Here is a 12,070-nt window from a genome sequence, read left to right on the forward strand (position 1 = left end):
GGTCGGGGTTCGAACCTCAGACACCCCACTCACTTATCTTGAAAAAAGTGAATTCTAGTCACTTGACTACCCGACAAAAAAAGACTTAAATAACGACAAAACATATCATTTTTGTTTTCTAGTACTATGATTTAGAATGTGATTGAGGTTTTAGAGTGAGAATATATCGTATAGCGTATTAGCCTTGTCTTAGGATAAAAAAAAGGGATCAACAATTTTTTTTATTCAAACTTAATAGCCCAACAATTTGTTAACTTAGACTTGAGTCTTAAAAAACAAAATTGTTTTGACTAATACCGGCGTGAGAGCATGAGAGGTGAGAGCTTCCAAGAGAGACGTGATCGCTTGCGATCATACCGGCGTTCATTATCGCCGGAAGTGAGGACAAATTGGGGGGGAAGGGATCCAAGCAGGGTGCCACAAACGGGGAGGGATGGGGACGATTGGCAGGATGTGAGACTGAGACGTGGGAAAGCGCGGCGACAGGATGTGTATGGTCAGGACAGACAGCAGGGAAGCAAGCGCCATGGAGGGTCTACAGGCAATGGATTGCGGCAGTCTAGGTCAAGGGTTATTACTGGGTCGCGAATGGGAATGGACGGCAGGGGCATCTCTAGGGTTTCAAACGGTTCAGGTACTGGTAAAGGCAACTTGCGGGGGAGGTCTGCTACAAGGAAACCGCACAGGTCTGTGGTGGTAGAAAGGAAGGCTGCTGTTACTACTGAGAAGCCGCATGAAATCAGAGGTGCAAGGGATGACATAGTAGCAGATTCATCAATCAAACGGTTTGTAACTTTTTATTTTACGAACTTTCCGTCACAATTATCTAATTTTTATTTGAGGAAAGGGTTTGAGGTATGTGGTATGCTCGAAGAGGTAGTCGTTCCTAGTAAGCGTAATGTGTATGGGGAGGTTTATGGTTTTGTTAGGTTTTCAAAAGTTAGAGATGTCGGTAAGCTCTTGAAAGCGGTGAATGCGGTTTGGTTTGGTAATTTTAGAGTTAATGCTAGAGTAGCAAGGTTTGATCGAGCGGCTGTAGTGGTGGGAGGTAGGGATGGTGAGGTTGATCGCGGTGGTGTGGAGAAGGTGTCGGATAAAAAATTGGTGAGGGAGAAGGAGGGTAACGTGGAAGGGAAGCAAAGGGCTGAGGGAGAAAAAAGAGAAATTTTGGAGGGTGTGAAAGGTGTTGGCGATGGTAAGGCTGATGTGCAGATTGGTAAAGTGATGGTTCCGGTGAGGGTGGGTAAGAAGCATGTTAAGAAAGGTAAGGCTGATGAGGGGAAAGTCAAGAGGGAGGTGGTGCATGCGGTGGGAGGAATACAGGGCAGCGAACATGATTCAAAACTGGTCCGGAAGTACAGTTCACAAGAAGATGATGTAGAATGGGCACGTAAAGGTGTTGTGGCTTCTGTTATCAACGGGGAAGCGATACGTGTGGTTCAAAACCGAATTGAGGATGCTGGTTTCTCAGATTTGGATATTGTTCCGTTGGGTGCTGACAAAGTTTTCATTCGAAGCTTATCGGATTCGGATGTTTCACATATGTTGGAGGAAGCTTCTGATTTTTTTAATCACTTTTTTGTTAATTATAGTCGATGGGATAAGAAGCCTTTACCATTTCAAAGAGGAGCTTGGTTGAGACTCTATGGGATTCCCCTTCATGCGTGGAATGAATCTTTTTTTAAACTTTGTGTTTTGGATTGTGGGCGGTTTTTACGATCAGATAGTTGTTCATTGGAAAAAGAAAGGTTTGATTATGCTAGGGTATTGGTTGCAACTTCTTCTCTAGATATTATTTCGGTGGTGGAGAAATTATTAGTTGATGATGTGTTGACGGAAGTGAAGATTGTTGAGGAATGGGGTTTCAACTTAGGGGACGACGTCTGTCTGTATGAAGAGGATGAAGGATGTAACACCCTATTTCTAATAAGCGGTAAAACGCGCGAATATACAACCATATTCTAGAAGTAGATGCTACGTCTTCAAATAAACCACAATACATACATGCATAAAGATCATGTCACATCACATAGCAGCGGAACATATACATATAATCCATAAACATATCTGGATCTTCAAACTAAATACAAATGTATTCTCCAAACTCCAAATAACAAAATAGCTCAACAATTCCAAAGTATAAAGTCAAATAACAACATGCAAAGACTATCCTAGATCAGAGCCCTAATCTAGACTCTTGCATGAAAAAGAGGACTCCACTCCTCGGCATCAACAAGCAACACTAAGCATCCTGCACTCCATCTACCCGTCCATACAGAAAGGTAGGTGGTAAACCACTGAGGGTTAGCATTACATCATCATAATCCATATAAGATTAATAAGAACTTTGGAAATGAAAGATATAATCAAGGATAAAGAATGACAATTCATACATAGTTCCACAATATTCACAACATGTAATAATCCAAGATCATTCAATATCATCATATCAAGTTCATATCCACAAGTGTATCTTACACATATCACAACCTCACCTTGTCAATCAACAATTAACAATTCAATCCGCAAGTACAATTAGCAATAATCAACCATCAAACACATCTTAATGCAATTCAATCCACCAACAGTCTATGCAATGTCTCTAGACTCATCTAGATGCATGTGGTACCAAAACACCTCAAGGTCGTCACCTTTGATGCAACAAAAACATCGTAATCACCTCTATTGGATATAAATCCACCACCATCAGTCATGTATGCATGAACATATGACCCAACTACAATGCATATGTTCACACAACAATAATCACCTCACCATCACCAATACTTGTATATATGCAATCATTAACAATTCCTCACCACATATCATATATACAATTTCCAACAACATCCAAAAATCACACAACATGAAGTTGTCACATAAACACACCACTAATCATCCTCACATAACATATAATAACTCTCCATAAAGGATTCACAATCAATTGATTCACAAAAGTCATCTTTAGTCAAGTTCGTCTTTCCAAGTCATAAATTAAAATTAATTGAACATTTGAGTCAAAACCAAGTAAACAAGCTCAATTGCCTATGCCTAGTATTCTCACAATTCACATATGTGTGCAGTAGAGGTTACATAAGCATTTCATCGACCAAATGCGACGAATTCATGAAAACTCAAAGTTCGTCTCATTTTATCACTTTTTCACCAAGTTTTCCATTTTCAAAGCAAAACAAGTTCAAACTTGATGGAACCAATCACAACCATTTTTAGAAATCATATAAACATTATACAACTCTAATCCCACTTCAATTTCCGAAGAAAACGGGTTCTTGGAAAAATCAACGTTTGGACCGTTTTTACAAAAGTTGGACGATTTTCACGAATTCAAGTCCAAACCAAATCAAATCATGTTCCAGTAGGATTAAAGGTGTAAACAGAGGTTAATTATGTCCAAAGAAACATTTTAGAAGTATCGGATTGGTCCCCAAGTGCTCGAAAACAAAAATCAAAAATTGCTGAACTGAGGCTAGGACGCGAAAGCGTCCTCTGCACGCTTAAGCGTCCCTGTTCCAGTAGCTCCTGGAACAGCACGCTTTTGACACGCTTCTGGGACGCTGGTGGGATGCTTAAGCGTCCTAAGCACGCGAAAGCGTCCTACATCAGATTCCCAGAACTCAGTTACGGGTTCTAACCCATTTTCATCCCAAAATCCAATTTTCAATCCCCCAAATCACCAAAACAAGTTCCAGAAAGTGTTTATAGGTCAAAATAGGTTCAATACAATTAAACACATACAAGTTTTGGAATTAAATCATCAACATAACCAAATTCACCAATTTCTCAATTCATTCTCAACTTTCAACAACAATATCAAATCTCATCATTAATTCACCAATCTTGATACCCAAAGTACCAATTCAACAACAACATGTTCCAAATCAATAACAACAACTAATGAACACAAATTCATGCATAATTCAACATCACAACCTCGAATCTCATCAAACTTGCTCAAGAACACAAAACACCAACAACTATGCATTTGAACATGTTAATTCACATACTAACATGCAATTATCACATAAATCATGTTCTCAAACATAACAACAACAATTATGCACGAATTTTACAACAATTAGGTTCAATTCATCAATTTAACAAAAATGGGTAAAGAGAAAAAAAATATGAATTATGGTTGAAACCTAACCCTCTTACCTCTAGCACCAAGAATCTCTAACCCAAGCTACAATTGAGCTCCTAGATGATGAATCCCCTCTTCAAGCTCTAACCCTTGATCTTGTTGTTGCCTCTAGTCTCTATCTCTTCTCTTCCCAAATGAAATGAATAATGTTTGTAAAACCTAGTTTTACCAACAACTAGAGTTTATATACTAGCTCTACTCAATTGGGCTTATTTCTTAAACCTTAATGGGTCTAACCCATTTCTAATTCAACCTCAAAAATGTTACTACTCACTTAATGGTAATTATAACACTAACGGTCACTTAATGGTAATTAAAATAATTACTACCCTCTCTCTAGTAACTTGGTAAAATAATAACTCTCACTAAACACTAAAAATAACTTTCTGAAGAATTACAAAATTGCCACTGCCCTCAAAATGACCAAAATGCCCCTAAGTCCAAAATGACTAAAATACCCTTCTAACACCGAATTCTACGATTCCCAACCAAAAATACACACAGAGGCAAATAATCACATAAGAGCACATATAACACACATAAATAAATAATAAAATAAATCTAGCGAAAAACGGGCTGTTACAAAGGACAACTGGAGCAGAAAGACAACGAGGAGCTTCATGATGATCCGGATATGAGCAATAATGTTGATACGTTTGTTGGGAAAATTGTGGAGGATTTAAAAGCGGCCGAGGAATCAGATCATTTTGCTTTCGACAATCCGATGAAAGAGGTGGAGGGAGTTGATGAATGCAATGAGGCGTCGAATATGCAACGTGAGGATCCCTCAAAGGAGGTGGTCGTACCTTGTGCTCAGATGAAGGCTGATATACCGTTACCTAATGACATACATGTTGATGATAATACGGTAAGTGTGATGGTAGAAGAGGAGGGTGGCGTTCCTAATATGGCTGTTTTTCGCAAGAGGCGTACGTCCTCTTGCCCACCCCGGGCAGGGAGGTCGTCAGTGTCTGGACCTTGGAGCCTAGAGTGGTTACGTGATCAAGTTCATGGTGAGGCAGGTATTGTTTCATCTTCCAGAAAGAATGGTAAACAGGTTGCGGTTACCAAAGAAGCTAAGAAATCCGGTGTGGACTTGATATGCAAACGTAAAAAGGTAGGTGGTTTGCTTCGTCATTCTGTTCATTCTTTGAAGAAGGTGGCGAGGCTCCCTTCTAAAGATCGATCGGCAGTGTTACATCATTTAAAGAGGCGAGTTAGTAAAAGAAAAGGTACTGAAGGTGTGACTAAATCTGTTGATTTTGTGTCCAAAGTTGTGTCTGAGGGGGCTTCTTCTTCATCTTCTGTTAATAATGACTGGAAAAATTGGGTGGTTTTGCCTGGTAATGAAGATGTGGAGGTGGAGGATGTGTGGGGTATGGGGAAAGCAATTGGTGTTAACTTTAAAGGGGTTTGTCAGAATAGGTTTAGTGTGCTTGCGAGAAGGATGAAGGATAATAAGAAGTCAACTTTTAGTGGTGAGGGTGGTGGAGAGGGACGGTCAGGGAGGGAGGTATAAGTGTGTTGGTGGAGTGGGGGGAGGGTGAGGGTGGTTTTTATGAAGATTTTATCTTGGAATGTTAGGGGGCTGGGTGGTGCAGAGAAGAGAAGGGATGTCCGATTGCTGGTGGGTGAGAAATTACCGTATATATTATGTGTTCAGGAAACAAAATTGCAGACTTGTGATGATGTTGTGTGTGCGTCTGTGTGGGGAACATCTTCTCATTCTTTTTCTTTTCGTCCGTCGGTGGGGGCTTCTGGAGGTATTTTAACTGTTTGGGATAGCTCGGAAGTGGAGGTGTGGGATTCTACTAGTGACAATTATTTTCTGATGATTCATGGTCGCTTTGTCAAATCCGAGGAAGAGTTTTATTTGTTCAATGTTTACGCCCCGTGTGATAATTCAGCGCAGCAAGTATTATGGGATTCTTTATCTGCTCGAATCGTTATGTTGGGTGACAAAAAAGTGTGTATTTGCGGTGATTTTAATGCAGTTAGGAATGATGATGAGAGAAAGTCAAGAAGAAGTGGCAACATGGCCGTATCTTATGTTCCTTTCAACCGTTTTATTGAGGACACTATGTTGGTTGATCTTCCGTTGTTTGGTCGTAAATTTACTTGGTTTCGAGGTGATGGTAAATCTATGAGCAGGTTGGACAGGTTTCTTCTTTCGGAGGAGTGGTGTTCGGAGTGGCCTAATTGTATCCAGGTAGCGCTGTTACGGGGGTTGTCTGACCATTGTCCTTTGGTGTTATCGATTGATGAAGAAAATTGGGGACCAAGACCAACTCGGTTGTTGAAATGTTGGCAAGACTTACCTGGGTATAAGCAATATGTTAGTGAAAAATGGAATTTTTTTGAAGTTATTGGCTGGGGTGGTTTTGTTTTAAAGGAAAAATTCAAGTTGATCAAAGCGGCTCTGAAAGAATGGCATGTGTCTCATACTCAAAATTTATCAGGAAAGATTGCTTCTTTGAAGGATAGACAGGCCGCTCTTGATGGAAAAGCTGAGGAGATTGACCTTTCTGAGGAGGAGACTGTCGAATTGTTTGGTGTTTCGACGGACCTTCATTCGTTGTCTCGGCTGAATACTAGTATTTGTTGGCAGCAATCTAGGCTCACGTGGCTTCGAGAGGGTGATGCTAATTCAAAATATTTTCACTCTGCGATAGCAAGTAGGAAGCGTCGAAACAATTTGGTGTCGATTTATGTGAATGGTGTTATGGTGGAGGGTGTGCAGCCTGTTCGTCAAGCAGTGTTTTCTCATTTTGCAAGTCACTTTCAGTCTCTCAATATACAAAGGCCAAAGATTGATGATTTGCAGTTTAAAAGGTTGTCGTATGCTGATGGGGGCAGTCTAACTAAGCCGTTTTCAATTGAGGAGGTTAAAGCTGCTGTTTGGGACTGTGATAGCTTCAAGAGTCCAGGTCCGGATGGTATCAATTTTGGCTTCATCAAAGATTTTTGGGGTGACTTGAAAGAGGATGTTATGAGGTTTGTTCGTGAATTTCATCGAAACGGAAAATTGACAAAAGGTATTAATTCTACTTTTATTGCCCTTATTCCAAAAGTGGAGTGTCCGCAAACTTTAAATGATTACCGTCCGATCTCTTTGGTTGGAAGTTTGTATAAAATTCTGGCTAAGTTGTTGGCGAATAGATTGCGGCAAGTTATTGGTACCGTAATTTCAGATACACAGTCTGCTTTTGTTAAAAATAGACAAATTCTTGATGGGATTCTGATTGCGAATGAGGTTGTTGATGAGGCACGTAAGACCAAAAAAGAGTTGTTGTTATTTAAAGTTGATTTTGAGAAGGCTTATGATTCTGTTGATTGGGGGTACCTTGATTCAGTTATGGGTAAAATGGGCTTTCCGACTTTGTGGAGGAAATGGATGAAGGAATGTGTAACAACGGCTACAGCTTCTGTTCTTGTTAACGGCAGTCCTACAGATGAGTTCTCTTTAGGTAGGGGGCTCCGTCAAGGGGATCCGCTCTCACCTTTTCTTTTTTTGTTAGCAGCCGAAGGTTTGAGTGTTTTGATGAAAGCAATGGTGGATGCTTCTTTGTTCCGTGGTTATGCTGTAGGTTCTGGAAATTCGGTGGTTCTTTCCCATCTTCAATTTGCAGATGACACATTATTGTTAGGGGAAAAGAGTTGGGCTAATGTTCGTGCACTTCGAGCGGTATTAATTCTCTTTGAGGCGGTGTCTGGTTTAAAAGTTAATTTTCATAAAAGTATGCTGGTAGGGGTGAATATTACTGACTCTTGGTTGTCAGAAGCGGCGACATTGTTGAAGTGTAAATTGGGTAAGGTGCCTTTCCTTTACTTGGGGCTACCTATAGGTGGTAATCCGCGTTTGTTGTCTTTTTGGGACCCTGTTGTTAACCGCATAAAATCTAGACTGTCTGCTTGGCAAAGTCGGTATCTTTCCTTCGGAGGTCGCTTGATTCTTCTTAAGTCTGTCTTGACCGCTCTGCCTGTCTATGCTCTTTCCTTCTTCAAGGCTCCATCAGGTACAATCTCTTCCATAGAATCTCTTTTGATTAAATTTTTTTGGGGGGGGGGGGGGTGTGAGGATCATAGGAAAATCTCTTGGGTTGATTGGAGGTCTGTGTGTAATCGAAAGGAGCATGGAGGCTTGGGGGTTAGGAGGTTGAGGGAGTTTAATGAGGCTTTATTGGGAAAATGGTGTTGGCGAATGTTAGTTGATAGGGAGGGACTGTGGTATAGGGTGTTGGTTGCTAGATATGGTGAGGAGGATGGGAGGTTTGAGGATGGGGGCCGGAGTGGTTCTTTGTGGTGGAAGGAGGTTGTTAAGATTAGGGACGGGACAGTAGGGGGCGGTGAGGGGTGGTTTTCGAGTTGTGTGGTGAGGCGTGTGGGTGATGGTGAAGATACTTTGTTTTGGCATGATCGGTGGTGTGGTGACATCCCTCTCAAGGTGCGTTTTGGCAGGTTATTTGATTTAGCTTTAAATAAATCAATCACTGTCAAAGACATGTTTGAGCATGGATGGGGGGAGGAGGGTGAAGCTTGGCAGTGGCGTAGGGTGTTGTGGGTGTGGGAGGAGGAGCTTTTAGCGGAGTGTAGGTTATTACTTGCTGACGTTTCTTTGCAGCCTCTTTCTTATGATGTTTGGCAGTGGCTTCCGAACCCCTCTGAAGGGTACTCTGTTCGTGCTGTGTATGCTATGCTCACTGACCATGGAGCTCCGCAGGTTTCGCAGGATGTGGACTTGATTTGGCATAGACAGGTACCGCTAAAGGTGTCAATTTTGGCTTGGAGATTGCTTCGGGATCGTCTTCCTACTAAAACAAATTTGGCGATGCGTGGTGTCCTTGATGCAGAGGCATGCCAGTGTGTGGCAGGTTGTGGTTCTAGGGAGGATGCCAGTCATTTGTTCTTGTTGTGTCCTTGTTTTGGGTCGCTGTGGCCTTTGGTGCGCCAATGGATTGGCTTTGATGGTATTGATCATTGTGATATTTCAAGCCATTTTCTTCAGTTTATTCATTCCACAGGTGGCTTGAAGGCAAGAAGGTCTTTTCTGCAACTTGTTTGGTTGTTGACTGTTTGGGTTTTATGGAGCGAAAGAAATAATAGAGTTTTTAATATGAAAGAAAGTTCCATGCTTCAGTTACTAGATAAAGTAAAGTATTATTCTTTGTGGTGGCTGAAGGCTAATAAGACTATTTTTGTTTTCGGTGACCAATTGTGGTGGTCGAGACCGTTGTCGTGTTTAGGCATTGGTTGATCTCTTTGTTGTACTTTTGACAGAATGCTTGTAATTTTCTAGTTGTCTTGTCGGTACACCTTGTGCTGACAAGACTGCTAGTAAGGTGTTAATATATTTCATTTTAGATTGTTCAAAAAAAATACATAAATTCTTTAATTGTATAAAGTTGTTTAGCCGAATTTATTTTATTTGTCAACCCTTCAATTATGGTAGACACAATTGAAATATGAGTTTGTATAACATGTGCAACATTGCATATGTTAAAACAATTGATGGTAGTAACATTTTTTTGGAAAGCAACAATTATTTATTCAAAAGTTTTATATTTAATATTAAATGTATAAGTTCCAATACAAATTTCTATTTTAAACTTCTTAATATGTGCAAATTTGCACATGATAGAAAAACTCTTGAAATATAAGTGATACTTATTAATACGACACATTTTATTTTTTGAAGAACTCAACTCAAACTACCGATCAAAATTAATATCGGAGAAAATTAAACTTGAGAAATAAAGAAAAACACACTTCAAGATTATAAACTAATACCACCAAAGCAAAGCAATTGGATTAATAAGATCCACTTTAAAGTGGGTCATAAGTTTATATGTGTAAATAGATAGATGAAACAAAATCATCCCGGATGACACGCTAAACATGGTTGGAAGTAAAAATGAAAGCTTCTCGAATTGATATGGATATTGTATATCACGCGTCGATCCTGAAGGAATTTAAAAGACCAATTCAATCATAAAAAAGAAAAGACCAATTCAATACAAATGGTGGTCAATGACGTCCAAGAATTTTTGTATTAATTTGACAATAGAAGGTTGCGTTAACCTGAAACTATACAAAGTTCGTGTTATATATGACAGATGATTAATTGGACAATTAACTAACTCAACTCAATCTTCTTCACCGCACATTACGCCTCAATTTATTGAATATGTTTAGAAGTTTTTTTTGTGAAAACCATTAAGATTATAAAGTCCACGCGAGTATATGTAGGAAACATGCATTGTAATATGTAGGGGTTGAAATTCAAACTTTAAACACTTCATTTATTCATCTTAAACAAAGTGAATTTTAACTACCGGACAACTTGACAAAAAAAATTAGATCAAATTTTAAATTCTTCTCCAATATCCATGTTTATAGTACTAATTGTTTCTTTTTACACAATTGTAATTTAAACATTAAAAACTTATCTAAATTAAACTATATTATATCTTGTAACAAAAAAAAAACTATATTATATCTGACCGATTCAGATTTTTTTAAATAGGCCAAGTGAAAACCGAACCACATACAAATTTATCATCGGATGATTTTTATATCAAAACCGCACAACGAACGGTCGAACACACCTAAATAAGTACTAATTAAAATGTACTCATATTTTAATTTCGGTAGGCTAGTCTATATAGAGTTTTGCTCTGACTTTAAACGGGTCTTAAAGCTAATTAAAATGTACTCATATTTTAATTTTGGTAGGCTAGTCTATATAGAGTTTTGCTCTGACTTTAAACGAGTCTTAACGCAATGGTAAATTTGTTATCATGTGATTGTAATATCACGTGTTCAAGTTCTAGAAATAATACATACCTTATAAAAAAAAACAAGGTAAGACTCCGTACAATACCCAAAAAATAGAGGGCGGGTTTTAGCATGGGGAAATTGTTGAATTTCTCCATCTTAGACCAATTTTGTTTTATCTGTGTTATTACTTGTACTGCTGTGTTGTTACTTGTTATTACCTGTACTCCCTGTTTTCTTATATTTCAATTCAGACCCTAATTAAAAATAATAATTTAACCTCAATTGTTTAGTTAATTCATTTACAGGTGGATGCTTGTTTTCTTTTTTACCCTCCTCTGTTGAAAAGTCTAACACCTGTTACCCAATTCCATTTTCAAACAGTAATCTTTGTATAATTAAATAATTTTATGTTTTTAGAAAAATATAATTTTTTTCTTAAAACATGTTCTTGGTTATACTTTTTTATATGAATATCACCTGATTCATAAAAACAATAAAATCTACATCATCAAAATTCATATTATTAGTCTTTAAAAAAATCATATTATTTGTAAAATAGCTATTACGGTCATCATTAGTAAGAGTTAAAGTTGTTGAAGATTCAAAGGTCAAATTCAAACGAATGAGTAAATATTGTTTTACCAACTACTACTAACATTTATCAAGTTTTTCTAAATAATAAAGAAAAATGAAATATTTATTTTGACTAAAAAACAACATAGTAACGGAAAATAAAATAACACCGTTTTCTACATGTTCCAAATCTATAAATCTTTAAAAAAAACTAGGTAATTTATACAATTTCAAAAAGTGTACATTAGTTTTTTAATATTAAAATCTCATTCAAGTTCTAGGTAAACATTCTAGAGCAATTCTATCCATTGATATTTATTAATATTAAATCAATGACCCTTGTTAAATTGACCTAAGTTAGGGAAATGTATCAATTTGCCCATGCTAAACGTTGCCAAAATAGAGACACATTTTCGATCCCCAATGCAGAATTTTTAGTACACAAAACAGTCTTTTTTTTTTTAGATGCCCGTTAACAATATTACGTGGTTGTGACATGCCAAACATTGTCATTTTCTTCTAAAATCAATAATTTGATTTTTTTTAGGGAATAATTTG

At 38.2% G+C, this 12,070-nt stretch overlaps 1 protein-coding gene across 1 annotated transcript; it reads left to right on the forward strand.

Moving 5' to 3' along the window:
* The first annotated feature begins 309 nt into the window (after positions 1–309).
* Positions 310–5,681, forward strand: LOC146958317 (uncharacterized). Its single transcript, XM_085751981.1, has 2 exons — positions 310–1,909; positions 4,768–5,681. The coding sequence occupies exons 1-2, from the start codon at positions 310–312 to the stop codon at positions 5,679–5,681; spliced, it is 2,514 nt and encodes an 837-aa protein (XP_085608107.1).
* The last annotated feature ends 6,389 nt before the right edge of the window (positions 5,682–12,070 follow it).

The sequence above is a fragment of the Medicago sativa genome, chromosome 1, assembly GCF_051527215.1.
Source record: "Medicago sativa cultivar Bolivia chromosome 1, Bolivia_mono, whole genome shotgun sequence".
Lineage (NCBI taxonomy): Eukaryota > Viridiplantae > Streptophyta > Magnoliopsida > Fabales > Fabaceae > Medicago > Medicago sativa.